This window comes from Physeter macrocephalus, chromosome 8, assembly GCF_002837175.3.
Source record: "Physeter macrocephalus isolate SW-GA chromosome 8, ASM283717v5, whole genome shotgun sequence".
NCBI classification, from domain to species: Eukaryota; Metazoa; Chordata; class Mammalia; order Artiodactyla; family Physeteridae; genus Physeter; species Physeter macrocephalus.
Genome location: NC_041221.1, coordinates 136,360,204 through 136,383,419, shown reverse-complemented (window position 1 = coordinate 136,383,419; position 23,216 = coordinate 136,360,204). Strand labels below are relative to the sequence as shown.

The 23,216-nt window shown below is 51.1% G+C and overlaps 5 protein-coding genes across 8 annotated transcripts; 2 read left to right on the top strand and 3 right to left on the bottom strand.

The window, feature by feature from the left end:
- Positions 1-864: 864 nt before the first annotated feature.
- SLC35A4 (solute carrier family 35 member A4) lies at positions 865-2,781 on the bottom strand. Its single transcript, XM_007107936.4, has one exon. The coding sequence runs from the start codon at positions 2,771-2,773 to the stop codon at positions 1,799-1,801; it is 975 nt and encodes a 324-aa protein (XP_007107998.1). The 5' UTR covers positions 2,774-2,781; the 3' UTR covers positions 865-1,798.
- A 397-nt stretch (positions 2,782-3,178) lies between these two features.
- On the bottom strand, positions 3,179-5,183 carry LOC112065041 (SLC35A4 upstream open reading frame protein). Its single transcript, XM_024124371.3, has 3 exons — positions 5,086-5,183; positions 3,989-4,087; positions 3,179-3,389 (listed from the first exon to the last, which is right to left on the bottom strand). Exons 1-3 carry the CDS (start codon positions 5,098-5,100, stop codon positions 3,192-3,194), a joined length of 312 nt encoding a protein of 103 aa, XP_023980139.1. The 5' UTR covers positions 5,101-5,183; the 3' UTR covers positions 3,179-3,191.
- A 72-nt stretch (positions 5,184-5,255) lies between these two features.
- Positions 5,256-11,292, top strand: APBB3 (amyloid beta precursor protein binding family B member 3). 2 transcript variants are annotated; one of them, XM_055086797.1, is made up of 12 exons: positions 5,256-5,342; positions 5,998-6,161; positions 6,244-6,320; positions 6,906-6,966; positions 7,166-7,312; positions 7,435-7,562; positions 7,990-8,104; positions 8,244-8,328; positions 8,574-8,657; positions 8,930-9,045; positions 9,183-9,374; positions 10,902-11,292. In XM_055086797.1, the coding sequence occupies exons 1-12, from the start codon at positions 5,312-5,314 to the stop codon at positions 11,136-11,138; spliced, it is 1,437 nt and encodes a 478-aa protein (XP_054942772.1). In that variant the 5' UTR covers positions 5,256-5,311; the 3' UTR covers positions 11,139-11,292. The 2 variants fall into 2 exon arrangements, with proteins under 2 accessions (XP_054942772.1, XP_007107995.1); XM_007107933.4 differs by lacking the exon at positions 5,256-5,342 and adding an exon at positions 5,447-5,710.
- Positions 11,293-12,161: 869 nt separating this feature from the next.
- Positions 12,162-17,959, top strand: SRA1 (steroid receptor RNA activator 1). The gene is made up of 5 exons (XM_007107932.4): positions 12,162-12,262; positions 12,388-12,513; positions 16,098-16,303; positions 17,271-17,379; positions 17,534-17,959. The coding sequence occupies exons 1-5, from the start codon at positions 12,238-12,240 to the stop codon at positions 17,743-17,745; spliced, it is 678 nt and encodes a 225-aa protein (XP_007107994.1). The 5' UTR covers positions 12,162-12,237; the 3' UTR covers positions 17,746-17,959.
- Positions 17,960-18,044: 85 nt separating this feature from the next.
- On the bottom strand, positions 18,045-20,781 carry EIF4EBP3 (eukaryotic translation initiation factor 4E binding protein 3). 3 transcript variants are annotated; one of them, XM_055086799.1, is made up of 4 exons: positions 20,586-20,781; positions 19,419-19,589; positions 19,207-19,262; positions 18,045-18,502 (listed from the first exon to the last, which is right to left on the bottom strand). In XM_055086799.1, the coding sequence occupies exons 1-3, from the start codon at positions 20,734-20,736 to the stop codon at positions 19,234-19,236; spliced, it is 351 nt and encodes a 116-aa protein (XP_054942774.1). In that variant the 5' UTR covers positions 20,737-20,781; the 3' UTR covers positions 18,045-18,502; positions 19,207-19,233. The 3 variants fall into 3 exon arrangements, 2 of the variants coding, with proteins under 2 accessions (XP_054942774.1, XP_054942773.1); XM_055086798.1 differs by lacking the exon at positions 18,045-18,502 and having other exon boundaries at positions 18,920-19,262; XR_008618137.1 differs by lacking the exons at positions 18,045-18,502; positions 19,207-19,262 and having other exon boundaries at positions 19,465-19,589; positions 20,614-20,766.
- Positions 20,782-23,216: the final 2,435 nt, after the last annotated feature.

The following is a 23,216-nucleotide window of genomic DNA, read 5'->3' as shown; positions in this document are numbered from 1 at the left end:
AGTTGGGACACAACAGCCAAGCTAAACTTCATTATGGATAATTAATAACACCACTAACTAGGTCTCATTGTGCCAGTCCCTGCTGAGCACACTAACATCCCTTATTTGATTTAGCCATTTCCAGTCCCCTTTATAGTAGTAGGTATCATTTGATGCCCCCATTTCAGAGATAAGCCAACTAAAGCTGAGAGGTTAAGTAACTGTTCAAGGACAGTCAGCCAATAGGTGACACAGAGCCAGAATTAAAACTCAAGCCTGGTTGGCTGTAGTTCTACACTGCCAGCAACAGTAGTTCACAAGTTGCAGTGTGCATCAGAATCACCTAGGAAGCTTACTGAAAGGAAAAGAAAAAAAAAAAAAAAAAGGAATAAAGAAAAAAAAAGATTCCCAAACCTCACTCCCTAAGATTCTGCTTCAGCAGGACTGGGATTTCTCTTTTTTTTTTTTTCCCACAAGCTTACCAGGTATTCTACCACGGGAGCAGGGCCTGACATTCCTCTGGTCATGAGAAGAGATGACAGGCAGGAATATCAGTGAGGGATCCAGAGATGAGAAATGAGACCACCTTGAGTCCTAAGAGTTCTCTAGCCTACAGTCAGCAGTTTGCCTTGCTAGGCCCAACACTATCTACTCCCAAGACTCCTTCCAAATTCTCCAGGGCCCAAGTTTTATGCTTCAGAGAAACTTCCAAAGCTCCGTGACAGAAAACAGTCTTGGCTCCATGGCATTCTCAAAGGAAACAATGCTATTAGCAACAGCTGGGAGAAAACAGTCTCTTCTCTTAGTCAATAAGTCACCCCAGGATTAAGATACTCAGGGCACCAGAGGAATGAAATTATGTTTGAGAGGAGCTATGCAACACAGAAGACACAGGACAATTATGGCCAATTGTAGGAACCACCTATACCCCAGAGCACTTTATTAAGACCTTATTGCTTATACAGACACTGACTGAGCTATACAATTTTCCCTGTGCCTGGTCCCAGGTCACTTTGTGTAGAGTTTCCCTAGGCTGTTGGGAGCTGGACACTGCTAGGAAAGGGCAGCACCCAGAGTGGGAAGGATAGTACCTCCTAGAAGCTATAGAGGGGGCAGTGGGCTTTGAGAGAGCCCTTAGGGTGAGCAGAGAGGTCAGGAGTGTAGGCTTAAGCCAGGGCCCAGGGGCAACATTCCCTGAGATGAGTCAAGCCCCAGTCCTCTCTGAGGTTTCCAGAACAAAGGCTGGATGTGGAGCGAGCGGGGGCATTATTTCCAGGTGCTGCTGCAGCTAGGGGAGCGTGGCAGAGGCCTGGGTGATGGGCGTATAATCTGCAGCAACATGACAGTGGGGGGTGAGTATGTTATGGGGGAGTCATGCACCATGGCTGGGCTGGAGCAGCCAGCACCAGGCCTGGGGACAGTGGGTCTGCTGGGGTGACCACAGTAGGCAAGGAAAGCCAACTGCTGCCCACACCCCACTTTAAGAAACTGCATTCATGCAGGTTGAGGCAGGGCACCTCCTCCCATCAGGCACGGTATCACTTCTCAGGCCCATGAACTGATGTTCCCCTAATTCCTTAGTCAGGGAGAACTTCTGGGGGTGTAAGAGTTTCCTTAACCAAACCCAGGCTTCAAGTCTCCCAGGCTCAACCCTCCATCCACCTACCTCCAGAGACTGACATGGCTGCTCGCGCTTCCCCAGCTTTTCTCGCAAGGCACTTGTTACAGGGCTGCTGAGGGGAGGGGTCAGCACTGGGAGGTGGCTCCGATGCTGGCGCCCAATCTACAGGTCAGGAATCAGGGTGGAGGTGGTGAGGGGCTAGCGACTGCCATAGTACAGGCGCACAGCCAGGCCAATGAGCAGCGTGGCCAGGAAGAAGGTAGCTGTGAGCTGAAGCTGCAGCAGGGCTGCTGAGAGCACGGCGTTGACCACTAGCGAGCAGGACACAACGAAGAGGCGTGTGATGCTGCTGCCGTGCTTCATGACAGCTGACATGAGCAGCCCATTCAGCGCCTGGCTCAGCACTACGAGTGCTGCCCATCCTGAGAAACCCTCCAGGAGGCCTGGGCCAGGGCCGCCACCTGCATGCAGACCTAGGTTCAGGAGCACACCAAAAGTGTAGAGGAAGAGGTTCTGAAGTGCCAGGGGCAGCCGCTGTCGCTTCATGAGCAGCTCTGTGTACACGGAAGACAAGCCTGAGATGAGGCAGTACAGGATGAGAAGCAGCAGTCCCAGTGGACTGATATGCAGGGGCATGGGGCCTGCAGCAGCTGCAGAAGGGGGCCCAGGAAGGGTGTTCCCAGGGTCCCGGAGGCCACCAGCTGCATAGCAGGCTCCTGCTACCATGAGCAGCAGCAGTGCTAAGCCCTGGCGTGCAGAGAGGCGGTGTCGGAGGCAGAGGCAGTAGAACAGGGCTGTGCTTCCAATCTTGAGATTGCTCAGCACCTGGTAGGTGCTGGGATCCATGTAACGTTGAAGGTAGATCACCAGGTTGTTGCTGGCGCCGTAGAGCAGGGCTGACAGTGCGAACGGGGCAGCCTGGCGCCAGGGTGGGGTACCCTGGGGCCATGCTTGCCAGCCCACCAGGAGGGAGAAGGCGCACAGCAGCAGCTTGGTCAGTTCAGTCAGCAATACAGCCGAAGAGGGTCGGAAGGGCACATGGCCATCCACGTGGCACAGTGCCAGCAATGGGGCATGGGCACCGTACATGGCAGTGGACAGGAGTAGCATCAGGGTCCACCGGGCCTGCCTGGGATGGCCCAGGCCTGGTACACCCCCGTCCTCTACACTCATGCCCAAACTAGACCCTGGGTGGCCTGTGTAGCTAGCAAGGGGGGTCAGTGGGGATTGTGACACATTCGGGGAAAATCAAGTTATGGAGCTGGCTCCCAGGGGAGAGGAACCTTGGTACATCGCCAGAGAGAATACTGAGTATCAGAGTCAGCTGCAAACTCCACAGTAAGGGCTAGAAGAGGAAGGGGCTGGTGGTTCTAGAAGCCACTGTCTTGGGGCCAATGCCATGGGGTTATGGAGGCGAGGAGTCCAGGGTGCTGGCTGATGAGCCACTGTCCAGCCTCTGCAGGAAGGCGGCAGGAAAGCTGGAGACAGCAAATGGGTGAAAGCCGGGGAGGCCAGATATGGCATCTGTGGTTGAAAGGCCTCCACCTGCAGGCCCCAGCTGCTCATCCTGCCTCCCCCATGGGATCCAGAGCTAGTCGGGCCCCTTGCGCAGTGATCGAAGATAGTCCCTCAATGTCTTCTCCACATTGGGCACAGCATACGCCTGAGCTGCATATATGCCAGTGCAGGTGCCCACAGCAAAGCCTAATACTGCTGACGCCCTCAGTTTGGCCACCACATAGCCAGCCAGGAAGCCCTTGAGGAATGGAGAGGACAAGAGCGAGCCATCCTGTGGAGGAAAATGCAGGAGAAAATTCAGCCAGGCTCTCCCCTTCTCTACCCAGGAGCTACTCAAGCTGGGCTTAGCCTGTTCCACTGCCTGCTCCTCCTTACTCTGGAAAACCGTAGTATGCTCACCAAAGATTTTTTCAAGGTCCTGGGCAGAAAAAGAACCTAGGAGTCATGATCACACAATGTCAGAACCCTGAGGTTAGAAGGCTCTAACCACAGAATCCCATTGAGAGAGATGTCCCTGAGGAATCTGACCCCTGCTTGCTTCTCCAGTCTCATATCCTAGCATGCTCCCCCACTACTGCAGCCAAACTGAACTGCTTTCACCTCGCATGTTCATCATGCTACCTCTGACCACAAGGGTTTTGCCTATGCTGTTCCATCTGCCTGGAATGTTCCCTCCTCCCCCCTTCACCCAGTTAACCCTTACTTAAGATCCCAGTTCAAAGGCCATTTTCTCAGGGAAATTTTCCTTGGGGTCACAGAGAATAGGCCCTCAATAACCAACCATTTGCTGAATAAATCTCTACCACCCACTCAAAAGCATATTGGCCAACTGAAGCCTAAGCGGGAAGCAGGGGGCAGGTGCACCTTTACCTGGTCTACACCACTGTTGACTTCATCTTCCACACGCTGCTGCAGGCGCTCCAGCTGGTTCTTGAGAAATGCCAGGTCCTTAAGCTTGGGCAGAGAATCCTAGGACAAAAGAGAGGTTGGCTCCAGAAAGTTGACCCAGCCCCATCCCCTGCTCAAGTCTATCAGAGGCTGGGGGCAGGAGGCAGTGAGCCTAAGAAACCACTTCCTATAAAAACCTTCCTAAGATGATAGTGGTAAAGGAAGAAAGGCATTGAAAAGTAAAGCATTCACACGTGGGCCTGGGAGGGGGTGACCGATGGGACCTGCATCGGTAACTTACAGCAACTCTTACAGGAATTTTATACAGTAAGCGGTGTATAGAGAAGACAAGAGGGGCAGCTAGGGGACCTAGGTTTATCCGGCAAGCGCTAGTGAGTAGGAAGCTACTTGAAAGTCTATCTTGTCGTCTGTGTCCCGAGGCCTAACACAGGGACTCCAAGTACTTGGTAAATGTGTGGTTGGTGCTGAACTTCCAGACTAACGCTGAGGCAGTTCCTTGGACAATTTGGGGGTAAACCTGATTTCTGCCTAGGCTTCTCCCTCTTCCTCCCCAAACCCATCCCAAACTGAATGTGTGACTGGATGAGCTGCGGTTTGGTGCGGGGGGAGGGAACGTGGCTGTCTGCAAGAGTGTGGGTAAATGAATTCAGGATTTTGGTCGCACATAACGACGAAATTAGTGTGTCCAAGGAATGTGTTCGAATGCGGGTGTGTCTGTGTTGTTGGAAACTTCCTGACTCTGGAAGGGAAATTTCGGTGGCTAGGGAATGGAGCAGAGCGAGGAGCGTCTGCAAGTAACTAAGGATCATGATGGTCCGGGGTTGGGGGGGTGGGGAGACACCTGGGGGATTCCCGGCTCCGCTTGCCTTGCGCAATGCTCCGCCACTCCACTTCCCATTATTGAGGCAGTCGACAGGAGTAAAAGTCCGCTCCCAGGAGAAACAAGGGGCACCCCCCACCCAGGAGCCCCCCCCCCCACCCCCATCTGTCGCCTCTCCCCAGGACTAAAAAGTTGTGAAGCCCACCCCGGCCTGCAGACAACCCTCCAGTTCGCTCACCTTGTCATCCGCCATCTTCCCTGCCGAGCTTGTTGCGCCGGCGCGGCACCGCCTCCATCCTGGCAAATGCTACTGCCATCTTTATTGAGGGCGCAGGCACTTCCGGGGCATTTCTGGAACGGGTGGAGGCGCTTTCCTGAAGGTCTTCTTTTCGCAGATACTCCCACGTGACCTCTCCCTTTGAGACCCAGGCTGCGTGTGCGCGTGCGTAGACTACCTGAACGCCATGATCTCACTCGTGCGCGTGTGCGCTCCGCGTAAGTTCGCCTGGCGGATCTTCCGCCGCTTGATGAGCTCACAATCGAGCTATGATGTCAGCGTGCGCGCCGCAGACCTTGCTCCTCCTCCAGACCTTCGCACGCCAACGCGCGGCAACTGGGGGATCAGGACGGCTGTTTTCACGCGCTACCTTTCGACAGGAGGCGCTGCTCAGGCGGGTCCTTTCTCGCCCCCAGGACCCGGCCCCTTCCCCGCCCCGTATCTGTGCGGCGCCAGCTGGCCAGGCCGATTCCAGCGCAGAGGCTGGATTTATAGGCGCAGCAGCTCCGGAGGCGAGCTGGGGACGCGACCAGGGCTATGCTGGGCAAGGATTACATGCTGGCCATCATTCTGGTCAACTGCGATGGTGTGCACAGAGGGTCCCGATGGGAGGATCGGGAGCTGAGGGGGGACGAGGGAGCGCGAAAGGCTACCCCAGCCTCAAAGACAGGGAGGGGCGTACGTCTCGGAGTGAGGACCAGGGAACAAATGCACCCCGATCTTTGTACTGCAGTATCCAAGGTTGGAAGCCTGGACCCTCAGGCTGAACCTTCAGCGCTAAGTTGTGCCTTTTGGGTTGGAGGAAGGGTTATGACAAAGTGTTATTCTGAGCGCACATATATGCCTTCCTTCTCCAATCCCACGTTCCTGTAGATGACTTGTGGGGGGACCAGAGTCTGGAGGGGGAGCCAGGTTTGCCCCCTGGCTGGAGGAAGATCCGCGATGCTGCAGGTACTTATTATTGGCATGTACCCAGCGGTAGCACCCAGTGGCAGCGCCCAACCTGGGAGTCAGGAGATGCAGAGGACCCAGGCACGGTAGGTAGAGTGTGAGGAGGGGGCCTGAGCTCATGTGTGGATCTAAGCCTGCTGCCACACTGACCTAGGCCCCTCTCTACAGAAGACGGAGGGAATTTGGGGACTTCGGCCCCCCAAGGGGAGATCCTTCTCCAGCCTGGAGAGCTCACTGGACCGGAGGTAACAGAGATAGGCCAGGCAAAAATGAAAGGCTTGGGGTTCCATGGCACTCAAAGATGCAGCTGGACCCACAGTCCGCTTTCCAACACAGGTTCTGGACTGTGTCCCATGTTTAGGGTTTTGTTATGTGTTCTTGGCTCTGTCCCATATTGTTGACTCTCCCAGTGTTTTGAGTTTTGTTCCTTGTTCCAAGCTGTTTTTTGCTACATGTTGTTTTATGTATTCTGAGTCCTGACCTCTCATGTTCTAGGCCTTGGTCACTACCCTAGGTTCTGTCCACGGAGGTTCCTATCCTGTGTTCTAGGGTTTTCTTGTCCTGATTTGGGGCTCTGGTCCAGATTTTGGACGCTGTTCCATGTTTGTTTTATTCTGTGTCCTGTGTGTTGAATTTTCCCTCAAATTCTAAGCCATGCTTTATGTTACATTTATGTAATATGTCCCGGGCCTTGTCTCACTCTGACTTTATATTTGGGACACTATATTCTGGGTCTTATCCCACATCTTGTGCCCATCGAGTAGTCTGGTCCTCACCATTGTCCCTTCTGTAGGAATTGTGGTCCTCTTATGAGCTCTGCTCTATTCCAGTAATTCTCTGTCCTGGTATGGTGAAGAATCCTACATCCAGAGAATGGAGCCAGGGGCTAAGGTAGTGATTTGGGCCTGAGGGCCAGCCCAGGGCATTGGGGAGGGTCCCAAGGGAAAGGTCAAGGGTGAGACTGGGCTGAGCAGAGGTAATCAAGGCTGAAGGGAGGTCTCACAGGGTTTATATATGTGGAGCCTGTGGCACCTCCCACCCTACTTCACCTCTACTTAAGGTCCTCCTGTCCTTTTCCTCAACCCGTCAGTGCTTCGCAGTCCGCTCTCTGGGCTGGGTAGAAGTACCTGAAGAGGACCTGGTACCAGGGAAGAGCAGTATTGCCGTCAATAACTGCATCCAGCAGCTGGCCCAGACCCGTAGCCAGAGCCAGCCCCCGGATGGTACCTGGGGTGAGGTAAGCTGGCTGGCCCTTCAAGGGGTTCAGCCCAGCATCCAGCAGAGGTGGTTGTCCCTGAATTGCCTGTTCCTCATGGCAACCACCTTCATCTGAGCTCAGGGCTGACTTCTCCTTGGCAGGGCCAGAACATGCTGATGATCCTGAAGAAGGATGTGATGAGCCTGGTGAATCCCCTGGACCACAGTCTGATCCACCGCCAGCCTCTGGTGCACATTCGTGTATGGGGTGTGGGCAGCTCCAAGGGCCGGTGAGGACCCCTACATCCCTCGAAGTGAGAGTTGCTCCTCCCTCCCCCTTGCAGGCTGTGATCCCCGCTGATGCTGACCCACTGTACTTGAACCCCTGGACACAGGTCCTCTGACATGTACCCAAGCTCTGCCTCCCCTGCCTGGTCCAGCCCTGGTTGGGGAGGGTGGGCCCAGCTCAGCAGGGATGGATGGGGGAGAGCCTGAGAGGCTGGGCTGATTCTCTCCTGTGCTCCCACATGCTTCTGGAACAGTGACAGGTGAGTGACAGCCAGGTGCCTGGAGCCCCAGCCCTGATCTCCTTGTTCCATCCCTGTCATAACTCTGACTTTCCAGCCTCCTGCAGGCACTACAGGCCCCTGTCCCTACCTAGCCTCTACCCCAGCTCCATCCCTGGCCCTGCCCTAGCCCCATCTCTGACTCTGCCAGGGACTTCGCTTTTGTGGCGGGTGACAAAGACAGCTGTATGCTCAAGTGCCATGTGTTTCGCTGTGACGTCCCTGCCAAGGCCATTGCCAGTGCCCTACACGGGCTCTGTGCCCAGGTAAGGGCCAGGAGTGGGGCAGGGAATGTGGGTATGGAGCTGGGTCTGAAGCTGCTGAGGTGGTTGGGTTAGGGTGGTATTGGCTCCCTTACCTCACTTCCCCCTCCCTACACCTCATGCTGGCTGCATTGTGTTTCAGATCTTGTCAGAGCGAGTAGGGGTCAGTGGTGATTCCCCTTGCTGCTCGCTAGACCCCATCTCCCCTGAAGACCTGCCTCGACAAGGTATGGGGAGGGAAGGGCTGCAGTGCACCAACAGGCTACTTTGGTGAAAGATAGGAAGGGGGTTCTGGTTATTTAGTACTTCTCTGGAGATAGAGAACTTCTGAGTTGTCCTTGTCCCAGGGATCCCAAACTCTAAACTGGAGGAACATCCATGGCCTTTTTTCTGCTAGTTCCAGTTCCCTTAGAAGCGTGGAGAAAGGGGTCATTGAGAGAGTACCCAGGCCAACTTGGTGTATATATTTCAGTGGAGCTACTGGATGCGGTGAGCCGGGCTGCTCAGAAGTACGAGGCACTGTACATGGGGACTCTGCCAGTCACCAAAGCCATGGGTGAGGACTGAGTGGGCTGGAGGGGGTGGGCTGCATAAGAGAAGAGGAAGGTGGGAAAGGAAGGATCTACCACCATTTCTAAGAGTGCTCCCATGGCCCTCTATAGCCTGGGATGTACCACCCTTCTCAACTCAGGAGTCTAAGCCTGGCTGCAGCTATTCTGTTCCCATCTCTCTGAATCCTAAGTCAGTGAGAGGGGCCTAGACACTCCCTGCAGATCTTTCTTTACGCCTGGGAGACACCATGGTGGGCTTGTTCCCCCCCGCCCCCAGGCATGGACGTGCTGAACGAGGCCATTGGTACCCTCACCACCCATGGGGACCGGGACGCCTGGGTCCCTGCCATGCTCAGCGTATCTGACTCTCTCATGACTGCACATCCCATTCAGGTACAAGCCAGAAGAAGGTGAAGTTGGGGGTGTGGCGGGGTGGGTGGGGATGCCAAGGGGTTATTGCTTGCTACTGGAAGTGCTCAGTGGGTCCAGCTAGTACCTGGCCCTCTAGTGACTAGGCCTGATTTGGGCAGGCAGAGGCTGGTGCAGAGGAGGAGCCACTGTGGCAGTGCCCTGTGCGCCTCGTGACCTTTATTGGTGTTGGTCGTGACCCACACACCTTTGGCCTCATTGCCGACCTGGGCCGTCAGAGCTTCCAGTGTGCGGCCTTCTGGTGCCAGCCCCATGCAGGGGGACTCTCTGAAGCTGTGCAGGCTGCTTGCATGGTGAGTTAGGGGTGGGAATGGGTGGGTGGGATTGCCCTGCAGCTGCTCTGTACGGGTGACTGGGGTTCAGGATCGGCAACCTCTCCAGAGATCACAAACCAGCCATGCCAGGGCTGACTGTGGTTCAGTAGTATTTTATTTGACCCTCATGCTGTTTTTAATAGGTTTTAATTAGTTGCCAATATTTAAAGGCCAGGACATTTCACATAATAATTGCCATTTGTGTTTTTCGTAAAATATCAGAAGCTCTGACACTTGGGTCCACACGTATACATTTCAGCATTTAGCTGGAATTGTGTAAGGGCTGTGCCTTGAAGGGTGAGCATTGTCTTTCCTGTTTTCTCTCATTTAAATTGTTTTCTGGTTCTCTGTGGGCATTTGAGTATGGGACACTTGGACTCAGTTCAGTTCACTTATTCACTCAAGTACGAGTGCTTGCCGGAACTCAACCATACTTGACCCTGGGAATTCAGTGGTTTAGAGGGCATAGCCTTTGCCCTTACAGAACACTTAGGTTAGAGCAGAGACAGGCCAGAAAGAAGTTGTACACCACAGGATGATGGAGGATATGGCCCCTTCGGAGGTTCAAGAAAGCTACCTGAAAGAGGTGATAGAAAACTTAGAGTTGAAGGTCCAAGGAGGGAAGTTATGCAGGTGAAGGGGAATGGAACAGGACATGTGCCAAGTACAGGGAACCCCAGCTGTGAAGGTGAGAGGGATGTCAGTGGATTAGAGTATGTGAAAGAATCTAGTGTATCTCAAGTGCAGGGCGGGATGGAGTGAGAGATAGGGGCAGAAAGAATGGCAGAATCCAGGTTATGGAAGAACTTACAGGGTAGGGTGATGAATTTGTTTTACCTTGAGGCACTTTGAGCCATTGAAAGGTTTTGAGCAGGACGGTGAAGTCAAGTTTGTGGATTTTGAAGATCACTGAAGCTATAGTATGGGTAGAAGATTTGGAAGACTCAAGAGAAGTAAGACCATTTAGAACCCTGTTGAGTTCAAATGAGAGAGGAGCAGAGCAGTTGCACTGGGACTGGGTTGTAGAACATCCCCTTGACTAGGGAGTCCACTTTGCCAGGGTCCAGTCCACTGCAATGAGAGATGGAGGAGAGTTAGCATAGTGGTAGGCATGGTTAAGAGCGCAGGCCGTGCAATCAGAACTGGTTTTGAATTCCAATTCTATCAATTTCTGATTACGTGACCTTGGGCAAGTCATGTATTCTCTCTGAATCTCACTTCCTAATTTGCAAAATGGTGATTATAACACCCGATAAATAACTAGATCGATTAGATTACATATATAAAGAACTTAACACAGTTTCAAGCTCTCCTTAAATGCTCAGTGAATGTGAAGTTTTAGGCTTTTGTTATTGAGCTACCTGTGAATGCTGTAGGGGCTCCAAATGTGGCAGACTACCAGCTTCATTTCCTACTGAAGCCTTGGCCGGGTCCCTGTCCTGCAGAAGCTTTCAGGGGGTCCAGGGGCAGAAAGGAGCTGGATCCTCACATTCCCCTTCTCCCTAGGTTCAGTACCAGAAGTGTCTTGTGGCCTCTGCGGCTCGAGGCAAGGCCTGGGGTGCCCAGGCCCGTGCCCGCCTGCGGCTCAAGCGGACCAGCTCTGTGGACTCCCCTGGAGGTCCCCTGCCCCTCCCCCTGCTCAAAGGAGGGGTTGGGGGTGCAGGGGCAGCCCCTCGAAAGCGGGGCGTCTTCTCTTTTCTTGATGCCTTCCGGCTGAAACCCTCTCTGCTCCACATGCCCTAAATTAATCGGGGAGGACTGGGGAAGGAGGTTCTGGGTCCATGCCCGACTCTGTACCTCTTCATTCCCCAGGGACCTGCAGCCTCTCGCCCCTTGGAGCCTTCTCTGCCTTCCCCACTGACCCTTGCCCACCCTCTATTTATTGCCCAATTTATTGTTTATATGGATGATTGAGAGGCCCTGTACCACAGCCTAGGCCCCGGGCTCTCCTCTCCCTGGGTCCCTGTGTTCCTTGCCCCTGTCCAGCCCTGGACAGTTGGCTCTACCTCAGCAACACTTTATAGCAAAATCAGTACAAATAAAAATCCTTCAGTGACCTCACTGGATGTGAGTATATTGGGCCTGGGACTGGGTTGGGAGTTAACAACCTGTATGAGTTGAGTGTCTGCGTCTGTGCTTGGTGTTGGTGGCTGCAGGTAGTCACATAAGGGCATGGGAGTGTTGGAAAAATGACTTCATTTAAGAAATATATTTTTATGTATATATAGGCACTAAGGTCGGCACTGGAGGTGTAATAAAATAGGAGTTCCACCTTCTGAGACTGTCAAACAAGAGTCAAATAAACAGCACTGAAAATAATATGTAGTACAACTAGGAAATCTCAGAAGGTTATGGGAGCTCAGGTGAGACACCTGAAGTACCTGGTTTGAGGTACTTTAAGTGTGCTAGGCTTCCTGATAAATACATTCCAGCCGAGAGACTGTAAACGTTCAGGCAAGTGGACAGAGGTTCCGGAAGTCCACCTGGCTAGATCACAGTGGGGGCATGTGTCGGGCTGGAGCTTCTGGTGGTTTAAACTTGCTCCTGAGAGCAACTGTGAGATTTGGAGAGAGGGAACCCACTTGGGCTCCTAGAGCGCCACCTCCTGGAAAACAGCCCCACTTGGTACCGTGTAGTTAGGGCCCCGTGCGTTATTAGCTGGAGTAGATTTAGAGTTCCTTAGGGAGTTGGAGCAGGGCCTCGACGGCGATTCCCAGCGTTTCTGAACTGTCCAACCTGGAGGGCTCCAGGCAACCGGCCCTGTCGGGGGTGTGCCCCAGCCGGCTCGGGGGCGACCACCCCGGAAGTGACGTGATGCCCCGCTGGCCGTGCGGAAGTGGAGATGGCGGGGCTGTACGTGAAACCGGGTGAGCGCGGCGGGTGGGCTGGGGCGCTGGGTCTACCGCCGGCCCAGGCTGGGGGCGGTTACCGCGCGGGGTGTGGACCCTCTGTCGCCCCCGGCCTCCCTTCACACGTCCTCTCACCTTCGCAGGCAACAAGGAGCGCGGCTGGAACGATCCGCCGCAATTCTCATACGGGCTGCAGACCCAGGCTGGCGGACCCAAGCGCACGCCGCTCACCAAGAGGGTCGCCGCTTCCCAGGATGGATCCCCCAGAGGTGCGTGGGGGCCCTGTGCGCCGTTACCCGCCGAGAATGGGCGGTGCCAGGGATAAGCTTGTACCGTGGGCCTTTTTTGCTCTCTGAGGACTTCCTGAGGAGAGAGGTTGGAGCCCCAGAAAGGGGCCCAGTTCTGGCCCTTTTCCAAGCTCCTTACCTGTTGCCCAGGTAAATAAGTGGTACGTTGGTCTCAAAAGAATCTCTCTGTGCTTTCGCCCTAGGTGATCTCATCCAGACCTACAGTTTTTAATATAGTTTTTAATTCCCAAATTATTTTCAAATCCTATTTCCAACCTGGATCTTTCTCAGAACCCCATCGTGGTATACTCATTTGTCTGTTCTTCCTTGTCACTTGACTGTATGATAAGCATCTCAGACTTAACGTGTTATTCATTTAATGAGTATCATCTACTGAGCACCTACTGTGTTTGAAGGCAAACTAAACAGCAGTGAACAAGACAAAAAGTTTTGTTTTCTTGGAGTCCACACTATCGCTTTGGAGATAGATGAAATGGTGGTAAGGGCTTTGCAGAGAAATAAAACAGGGTGATGTGAGAGTGACTGGGTAACTAAGGTATCTGAGGGGCTGACACTTAAGCTGAAATCTGAATGATTAAAAGCTAGCCACACAAAGTTCAGGTGCAAGAGTATTCAGGGCATTGGAAACAGCTACTGCAGGAGCCCTGAGATAAGTTTGGCAAACTCAGAGACTGAAGGAATTATCTGATGGCTAGAGCACAGTGGGCTAGGGATAGAGATTAAGATCTGAGAAGTAGGCAGGGGGCCAGATCATAGTGGGTTTTTGTAAAACAGGATAAGGAGTGTGTATTTTAATCTATGTAAAGTGGAAGCCATTGAAAAATTTAAAGTAGAGGAGGGCGTCCTTTCCTCCTGAGCATTTCCCGTGCCAATTCAGCTCTTTTCACCCCTCTCTTATCCACACCCGTAACATTGCAGAGTTATAATATAAATCAGAGCTTCTTAACCTTAGCACTAATGGCATTTTGGGCCAGATAATTCTTTTTTGTGACTGTCCCATACATTGTAAGATGTCTCCAGCATCCTGGCCTCTACTCACTAGATGTCAGTAGCACCCACCCAGTTGTGATAGCCAAAAGTGTCTCCAGACATTTGTCCTGGGGGCAAAATCTCCCCAGGTTGAGAAACACTGACTTATATCTTTAAAAAGATCTCTGTGTCTACTGTGTGGAAAACAGATTTTAGGGAGGTGGAAAGACAAATTAAGAGGCTATTTTGCTAACATAGGTAAGATGTAATGATGATTTGGACAACGGTGGGAGTACCAGAGGTGGTAGGAATTAGATGGATATAGGATACGTTATGGAGAAAGTCAGTAGGAATGAGTAGGTATAGTAGGTGAGGTGAAAGAAGAAGCAATGTAACATACATTTTTTCACTTGAGGAACTGGATAGTGTTGTTCATTGATATGGGATAACTGGGTTTTGGTGGGTGAGGAAAAAAGCAAGCTTTCTGTCTTGGCCATGTTAAATTTGGGCTGCTACTCTGGGGAGAGGTCTAGGCCAGAATTACAGAAATGTGTCACTGTCACATGGATGGTATTTCATGTCATGGGCTTGAATAAAGAGAGTGTGTGGATAGAGGCCTAAAGAGGATCCAAGACAGAGCCCTAAGGTGCTCTAGTATTTCAAGGTTGAACAGGGAAGGAATTAGCAAATGAGACTGAGAAAGAGCAAAAGAAGTAGGATGAAAAGTAAAATTTACTCTGGGAGAGATTAAAATCTTGATTCAACCCTGATGAATGCTGCTGAGGGGTTAAATAAGATGAAGAAAAGGGACCACATGATTTGACAAACATAGCAATCATTAGTGACCCTAACAAAAGCAGTCAGGAGTGATGAGAGCAGAAACCCAGCAGGAATGGGCTGAGGAGAGAATGTGAAAAGTAGAGAGAGTAACTGTAGTCAGCTCACTGAAGAAATTCTCCTGTAAAGCAGAGATGAGAAATAGGGCAGTGCCTGAGGATGCAGCGTGAGGTAAGGGATGGTTCTGTATGCTGATGGGATGGTTTAGTAGAGAGGGAGAACTGATGGCACAGGAGAAAAGGGATAACTGCAGGAGGGAAGCCTAGAGAAGGCAAGAGAGGCGGGGATGCAGAGTACAGCTGGAGAGATGGCCTCTTATAGGAACAGGAACCTTTCATCTATTAGAGGAGGAAGGAAAGCAGCCACAGATGCAGGTGGGTTAGTAGAACTGGTGGTGAGAAGATGAGAGTGTTCCTGTTCAATGACCTTTATTTTCTCAGTGAAATATGAGGTAGGGTCAGAAGTAGAGAGACAGCAGGGAAATGAAAATAAAAGGAGAAGGTAGAAAAGTTTAGAGGAGATAAGATGTGAAAATAGTTGTTCTGAAGAGTGGAAAAATGAGGCAAAGTATATGATTTCCAGGCAATGTTGGATGCCTTTTAAAATCTGTAGCTATGAGTTTAAAGGAAGTGAGTTTAATGCACCTCGAAAATCTGAGTAGCTGAGCTGGAAGGGTAGGAGGGGTGGTCATTGTTGCTGAGAACAAGGCAGAGGGGGATGGGAGGCTGAGGTAGGGTGGAAAAAATGGTTATTGGAGGTGAGGTCAAATTGACAGACCAAATTAGATGAATTATCATCCATGTGGATGTTGATACCTAAAAGTAATTTTTGACTTTTCTCCTCCAGTTTTCTCATTTTCCATAGTGATTCCACCATCCCATCATTGAAGTCAGAAACCAAGAGTCATCCTTGGCTTCTCTCTCCTTCACCCCCTGTTCCATCAAGATCTGTTCTACCTCCTCCTAAATATATCTCAGACCACTCCATTTCCCCTCATCTACTCTTTCACTGTAGTCCATGCCAGCATTCTCTTTCCTGGACTATTGTTAACCTGCCCTCCTCTACCTATTCTCATCAACTTTTCACAGACCATACAGAGTGAACGTCATAAAAAACAAGTTTAGTGATATCAGTCCCTGCTTTTATACACCTGCAGTGGCTTCCTGTTACCATTAATGGATAATGGCTCAAGACTAAACTCCTCCAAAGCCTGCAGGGTCTGGACCCCTGCTTACCTCTCCAGTGAAAGCTCATACTACTTTCTTCAGTGTTAATCATTTCCAGCCACACAGGCCTTGTTTCTGTTCCTTGAACATGTCAGAACTTTTTCCACCTCTTGGGCCCTTCCCTTACCTCTGCCCTAGTACATGGTTCCTTCAACTCTTTATGGCTGCATCTATCTCATCCAGGTTCTTAACTTTGTGAGCACTTTTTGCTACACACTAATGTAGCAGCTGTACCTATATTCTTACTTAATCATCATTGCAACCCCGTGAAATAAGTACTATTCCTATAATATCCCCATTTTACAGAAGAGGAACCCAAGCTCAGAGGTTAAAGGTAATTTGCCATGTCACATAGTGTGTGAGCTGGGATAAACTTAGAAAGCACCTTATAAGGCCTTCCTTGAACACTCAGGCTAGGTAGGTCCCTCTACTATTCTTCTTTATCACGTCATCCATTTTATTTCTTTGTACCTATTTAAGCCATGTTTGCTTGATCCTGCTTTACCTTTTCAGTCCCCACCTCAGAGACATCTCCTGGGGCCCCCCCAATGGGGCCTCCACCTCTGTCAAGTAAGGCTTCCAGACCCCCATTTGTGGGGAGTTGTCCTCCCTCCAGCATGGAGCCCACAAATTTCCCAGTTGTTGAGTCTGAGATTCTGCTGGAAGATGTACTGAGACCTTTGGAACGGGCATTGGAGGATTGCCGTGGCCACACAAAGGTAAGTGGGAAAGCTCCCATCAACAGCCAGATGCAGGTATGAGTCTCAAAGGTAGACCCTCTGACCCTATGGGCAATGGCTCTTAATCCTTTCTGGGTTATGAACCCCTTCAGAATTTGCTAAGGACTTCCTAGAAAAATGAACACAGGATTTAGGAGGGTTCACAAGCCTCAGAAGAGGCTTATAGGAACAAGAATTGAATTCAACTCCCATTAGTGACAATAACAGCCTGATTTACGTACCTCTAGGCCACTGAGAACAGACCCTGCTGATATTATGCTTAGGGAGGGGAAAAACAAACCAACAACAACAACCCCTTTTTTTATTGATAATGTTTCCTAAGTTCTCAGGGGGCAAGGGATCTGAGGAGTCTTAAAGGAAAGTAGCAGAGGGGCTTCCCTGATGGCGCAGTGGTTAAGAATCTGCCTGCCAATGCAGGGGACATGGGTTCGAGCCCTGGTCCGGGAAGATCCCATGTGCTGCAGAGCAACTAAGCCCGTGCACCACAACTACTGAGCCTGCGCTCTAGAGCCCGTGCTCCGCAACAAGAGAAGCCACCACAATGAGAAGGCCGTGCGCAGCAACGAAGACCCAACACAGCCAAAAATAAATAAATAAAATAAATAAGTTTATATAAAAAAAATAAAGGAAAGTAGCAGAGTGATCTTCACCTCTTTGGTCCTTAGTTTCCTTATTTGTAAAGCAGCACTATAGAATTAATTTCTGAGCATATGAGAAACTCCAGAAATTAAAAAATTCTAGCCATACATGCATTTTTCTTAGAGGAGATCCATAGATTTCATCAGATTCTTAGTGGGGCCTCTAATCTTTGCGTAAAGAACCATAACTCTAAGATTAGAGTGTAAAGTTCCTGGGCCAGACAAAGCAGGTGCTTCCTATGTGGTGCTCCTTTCCCTGCCCCTGTTGGGCTGGCAGCACTGACTTGGAGGGGGCTTCTGTCTCTCAGAAGCAGGTATGTGATGACATCAGCCGACGCCTGGCTCTGCTGCACGAACAGTGGGCTGGAGGGAAGCTGTCAATGCCTGTAAAGAAGAGGATGGCTCTGCTGGTGCAAGGTGTGGCTGGGTCCCTTGGTATAGCCTAACTCCCTCATCCTGCCATGGTTGTCCAAGTTGGACTAGGTGCTGAGATTTTGACTGGTTGGGAGGGGAGGAGTTGCAGCTATGTTTTTTGCTCCAGGTTTCTTGCTCAGCCCCTCTCTCTCCTCAGAGCTTTCAAGCCACCAGTGGGATGCAGCAGATGACATCCACCGCTCACTCATGGTTGACCATGTGACTGAGGTCAGTCAGTGGATGGTGGGAGTTAAAAGATTAATTGCGGAAAAGAGGAGTCTGTCTTCAGAGGAGGAGGCCAATGAAGAGAAATCTGTAGCCACAGCTGAGCAGAACCAGACCGTGCCAGGCATCCAACACGATCCTTAATCCTATGGATTCCCCAGCCTCATCTCACACCATCTCTTATGCCTTGGCATGGGAGGCCTTCCCTAACTTGGCTCCCTTTTATCACTTGGGAGACTGTCTACCCCATTGGGGTGTTTGGCCTGACCCATCTCTGGGGGAAGAGGTCCCTCCTGGACCACAGGGAGGCCGCTTGTTACCCATACCATATGCATTTCAATAAAAACATCTCAATGTGGTGGGACCTGGGTAGGAGAGGTGAGCCCTTCCTATGCCAAACTGTTTCCCTCTGGTGTCCTTAACTGCCCTGCTCACTGTGCACACCTCTGTTCTTCCTCTATTCATCATGAATGGCCTTGCTAGGCGTGAGTAGATTACTGCCTGCCACTCTCCCCCAAATTAGACAGAAACATACATCCCCTGCTGGGCTGAGTAACCCTATGTTTGGATGATTTTGTTTCAGTATGGGAACAGAGGCTCAAATAGCATGGGGAGATTTTTTTCCCTCAAAAAAAGGAGACTGACCTGTTTGCATTGCATCACCCTTGAGGTATGCAAGTGCTACAGAGATTAGAACCTAGCTGTATAAATTGAAGGTGAAAAAGACCAGATTGCTGACATATGGGATCATGATTTTTTTTTTCAGGGGACGGGGAGAGTAGGATTATGACTCTTCATCTGACTCACCAAATAAGCTTCTGCCTCTGTTTGGGTCCTAAGGTCTTCTAACGCTTTGAGGACAACAGAACCAGGTGGAAGGGGCCAGGAGGCTCATATCATGCTGTGAGAAGGGAGAGTACAGGTGTCCAGTGTTGGAATATGGTTGGTACTTACAGGTGGGAGGCAGAAAAGGTATGGGGAGAGACAAAAGAAGGCTATAGGCTGGGGCAGTGCCTCTTTTCTCCTGCTTTGGAAAAGCTAAGGAGGGACTGGTAGAAAGGCCTGATTCCAGGAAGGCTGCTTCCTGGAAAGGCTGGAACAGCCCTTGGCAGGGGTCAGGCTATTGCTGTTTATGGTTTGGCAGCTCCTATGGCCTGCCCCCAAAGCCTGCCTCAGGCTCTGAGTGCTGCTGGAAGTGGGCCCAGTGGGAGTTGGGAAGGAACCTGGGACCTCTGATCCTAATCAGGTTTGCTGGGACTCTTAGCTTTATGGCTGAGATGGGAAGATCAGCATTGAGGAGAACACTGGAGCCAAGGCATTTCTTTGAATGTTTACTAAGCAGTCAGACAGTGATACTCTCCATCCCCCAGCCCCAGCCTCAGCCTGAGCCAAGGGCCAGGGGTTGGGAGGAGTGCCTACAGACCAAACAGTAGTAGAACTAAGGGCTTGGCAAGTTGCCGATTCCTATCCCCGGTCTAGCTGCCTCAGAGCTAAGGGAGGCCCAGAACCACCATGTCACCCCCTTCTGGATTAGATGAGGCCAGCTGGCCTTTGGATACCCCAGAAAAAGGAGGTAGCAGCAGCAGCATGAGGGATTCCTCTTACTCCACACACAGGGTCATCTTCACTGGATTAGATGTCCATTTCAAACTGTGCGTCATCTGGAGAGAGAAAAGGCAGGAGGACTGCTTGCTGGGCTGGGGTCTGCAGGTTCAGTGTCAGTGAAGGAGCCCCTCTCAGAATCGAACCCCCACTCTACTTAACTGGGGCATTTGGGCTCAAAGCCATTTTTAAATTTTAGGGCCTGCTTTCCTTACCAGGTATCTCTTCCTCTGTCTCCTTCTGCTCCTTCCGCTCCTCGAGCCTGGAGGGTGGGGCTGTTGGAGTTGTGACCCCCGGAATCTGAGGGAGGCAGCAGGGGGGCGTCTGGGCAATGGGTGAGTTCTTGCACTCCAGCAGGAACTTTCGGTCGTAGATGATCCTGGTGCCTGTCAAGGGGTAGGGGCTCGGTAAGAGGCAGGAGCTTGGGTACAGAGCTGTCTGGGACCCCAGACACAGGCCTTTTAGGGACCAAGGGGTCACATCTTCCCATTTTTTAAAGGGCTACTGCTCTGCAGCCCAACCAGGATCTCAGCTGACTAGCCTTCACAGCACTTAAAGTCTCCTGGGCCTACCCAAGATGTCTCTAAGCACCATAGAGCAAGTGGGGCATCCCAGCTGGTTTAGGCAGGGGCTTTTAGTTTAGGGGAGCTTCAGGTCTTGGCTCTAGGAGGAGCACCGAACTTGGAGCTCAAGTACTTCAGGAGTCCTGCTCTGCTGGCTCTGGAACTTCATTGCTTTGGTTCACAAGGGAGGGCCTAGCCCTCCAGCCTCAGTTGGATGAGGAAGCCAAGAGCAGATACGAAGGCTGGTGCTGCCACCTGGGCTCTGAAATCCTGCAGGGAGGAGCTGTGTTCCTCCTGTGAAATACAGGGACACACCGTTCTTATCCTGACCCCTCCCAAGTCCTGTCAGGCTCAGCTCAGCCTAGAGGAACTTGGCCCCAATCATGTCCTCAAAAGGTCCTACCCTGTTCTCACCCCTCCCCTTCTCCTCCGTGGCAGGAACCCGAGTAGGCATGATCCCAGGCTGCTCCACCAATCAGCCAGTAGTCAAGCCAGTCAGCGCAGAGACCCGAAGCTCCTGCCCCCAACTGCCAGAGTCCTGCATTTGCAGCTTTGCAAGACCCGGTTGCTTCCTGCTGAAGCCACACTCAGCTGGGGCCTCGGCTCCTGCTTCCAGGTGGCAAAGTCAGGAGGGCCGGGTGAGCAAGGAGCCCAGAACCCAGGCCATAGTGATGATTTCTGCCCAGTCACTCGGAATCTAGGCACAAGGCCGTGTTGCATCACTTTGAGAATTCAGGGAACTGGGCTTCGGCTCCAAGCACCCACCCCCGTCAAAGCTACAACCTGCAGAGGGGCCTGCAGGCAAGTCCAGGCTCGCACCTCCCCGCCCACGTCCTGCGACACGCACACGTTGGCCTGGCCGCAGACTTCCGGGGGTAGTGGAGTATAGTGTGCCCCCCAGCGTGGTGCTGTAGCAGTCAGGCAGCCAGTCCCTGCCCCTGGGAATCGGGCAGCTGGTGGATGTAGACATAGCACGGGCGGGACGAGCAGGAAGGCAGCGGCTGGTGCTGGTGTTGAGGACGCGGGGCGCAGCCGAGTCTGAGGCGGACTCAGTTGACCACGTGCGGCCGCAGCAACAACACCAGGACAACGTCAAGCCGGGGGCGGGCCGGCCGTCAATCAACCCGATGATCCCGCCCTACCCTCGCGGGAGGAAGCACCAAACTCAGCGAAAGTTGGAAGGAGTTCCAGGAGCCGCACCGGCCTCCAGTTCCTCCTGGCCCAAAATTGGCCAGCCTGCCTATGCCTATGAGCGCTGCAGCTACTCAGCTATTTACTATTTACTGTTTATAGCGGGCGCTGGGGACAGGTGAGGTATGGCACACGTTATTGCCATGTATTAATTCATCCATTCCTCTCAACAGTTTTGGACAGTAAAGCACTGTTATTAGCCACATTTTACAGGTGAGGACACCAAAGTACAGAGAGGTTAGGTGATGGTTCAAAGTCACGGATTTTGTAGGAGGGGGAGCTGGGATTCATACCTGAGTGTGTCTGATTCGAGTGTGTGCCCCTAGGCACAGCTGTGTAATGCCTCCCATTAATTTCAGTACAGGGTGAAAAGTGCCTTGATGGCCTGGTGCACAGCCATCAGGGTAGGTCAGGGAGGGAGAGTGGGCTTTCTGGAAGAAGTGATACCTGGACTGATTAAAGGATGAATAAAGGGTGGAAGATAGGAGAGACCAGTTCTTTGATCTCTGTCACAGCTAACCTCAGGAAACTAAGGAAGGACTGGGGGCTGGTGAGGAGGGCTTGGTCTTTAGCCCTGTGGAAAGTAAGATCAGAGAGTCTGGCCTTTAAAGAGAAGATTTTTTGATGTAGGCACAGTGATATGAAAGGAGGCAGGAGAGGTGGTGGGAGAGTAAGTACTAAGTCTAGTACCTGTATACACAAAAAATCTCGACTTGACCCAGTTGTCTGGTGTTTGGCTTCCTCAGAATCACTATACCCTCAGCATTGCCACCCCACCACCAATTAATTGTAGACCACCTGACTTCATGCATTTATCAGTATTACTTCAGCACTGGCTTCATCAGATTTTCCCTCAGCTCTGATTTCTTGACTCATTTTAAAAAAGACTATTTTACAAGTCATTGCTTCTCAAACTTTAATGTGCACATAAAGCACCTGGAGATTTTGTTAAAATGAGGATTCTGATACTGTAGGTGGGACTTGAAATTCTGGGTTTTTAATAAAATCCCAGGTGATGCAGACCCTTAGGTCTGCATGTCCTCAGAATCACACTTCAGGTAGCAAGGATATGTATATTTTATTGTTCCAAAAGGTTTTTGAGCCTCTTACAAAGTGGTGTATGCCTAAATAAAGTGCCTTAGCAATGAAGTGCTGGAGGATAAGGCTTGGGATCAGATTGTGGAGGAACCATCTATGACAACTCAACTTTTAAGCAAGGTAAGTAGTCTAGTGAGGGGAGTGGGAGATGGGGTGGAGGATAGTGAGACTGGAGGTGAAGACTCCAGCCTAGTGAAATAGGGTAGGCAAAAAGGCAGTTGTTGGAGGATGGAGAGAAGTGGAGGGTATCCAGATACACAGAGGAGGAAGGGTAAGGTGACTGATTTAAGGGTGGGGTGGGAGAGGAGATAAGCTAGGATAATTCCCAATCTTCTGACTTGAGAGTCTTGGTAGCTAGTAGTACCACCTAATATAATAGGGAAAACAAGGGGAGGGGCATATCTTATATTGGGGAATATATAATGTGTATGGAATGTTCAGATGGAGAAGCACAATAAGAAGCCAGATATACAGGTCTGAAGCTACAGAGGGAGAACTCTGGGCAAGTGATTTAGATTTGCATAGAGTAAAATCAAAGAGTGTGGGATGAGATTACCTGGGGAGACGATACACCAAAAGAAGAGACCTGAGCATATCAACATTTATTTAAGGGGTAGTGGAAGAAGAGGATTTCACGGGGGACTGAGAAAGACCAGTGAGAGTAAGAGAACTAGAAGTATCAAAGGTTTTGAAGAAGGATCAGTGTGGAAGTGATCCTTCTATTAATCTATTATAAAACAAGAGCAGCAGTTACAGACTTATAGCAGTCTTACTACTATAAGAGTACTACTAGAAGCTTACTTTTCTTGAGACACTGTGTGCTATAAGGGCTGGGAACTAGAGAATAGGTAGTTGGTTTTAGAGAGAAAACCAGATTCATCATCCATTCAACCAGGATGAAGGACCAAGAGTTTAAATCAGAGGTTTTTCAACACTGATTGCCCATTAGAGTATAGAAGCTTCCAAAAAAGAAAAAAAACAAAAATTTATGCTCAGGTCCCAACCCCAGAGATCTGATTAAACCTGTAGGGGAATACCAGGTCTCTGCCACCAGGCAAATTACTATGAACTCACGTCAGTACCATTAAGATAAAACAGGAAGAGGTGAAAAGTAATCACAAAATAGGTTTGCAATCTGATCATTAGATTCACAATCTTGTT

Coding starts and splice junctions, on each gene's coding strand:
- SLC35A4 (XM_007107936.4), bottom strand. CDS start 2,773: ATGAGTGTAGAGGACGGGGGTGTACCAGGCCTGGGCCATCCCAGGCAG.
- LOC112065041 (XM_024124371.3), bottom strand. Junction 3,390..3,988: donor TCAACAGTGGTGTAGACCAG/GTAAAGGTGCAC, acceptor TTTCCTCCACAG/GATGGCTCGCTCTTGTCCTC.
- APBB3 (XM_007107933.4), top strand. CDS start 5,662: ATGCTGGGCAAGGATTACATGCTGGCCATCATTCTGGTCAACTGCGAT. Junction 6,321..6,905: donor GAGAGCTCACTGGACCGGAG/GTAACAGAGATA, acceptor GCTCTATTCCAG/TAATTCTCTGTCCTGGTATG. Junction 8,105..8,243: donor TACACGGGCTCTGTGCCCAG/GTAAGGGCCAGG, acceptor ATTGTGTTTCAG/ATCTTGTCAGAGCGAGTAGG.
- SRA1 (XM_007107932.4), top strand. CDS start 12,238: ATGGCGGGGCTGTACGTGAAACCGG. Junction 16,304..17,270: donor ATTGCCGTGGCCACACAAAG/GTAAGTGGGAAA, acceptor TCTGTCTCTCAG/AAGCAGGTATGTGATGACAT. Junction 17,380..17,533: donor GATGGCTCTGCTGGTGCAAG/GTGTGGCTGGGT, acceptor CTCTCTCCTCAG/AGCTTTCAAGCCACCAGTGG.
- EIF4EBP3 (XM_055086799.1), bottom strand. CDS start 20,736: ATGTCTACATCCACCAGCTGCCCGATTCCCAGGGGCAGGGACTGGCTG. Junction 19,590..20,585: donor CGCAGGACGTGGGCGGGGAG/GTGCGAGCCTGG, acceptor ACCCCTTGACAG/GCACCAGGATCATCTACGAC. Junction 19,263..19,418: donor GACAGAGGAAGAGATACCTG/GTAAGGAAAGCA, acceptor TTCTCTCTCCAG/ATGACGCACAGTTTGAAATG.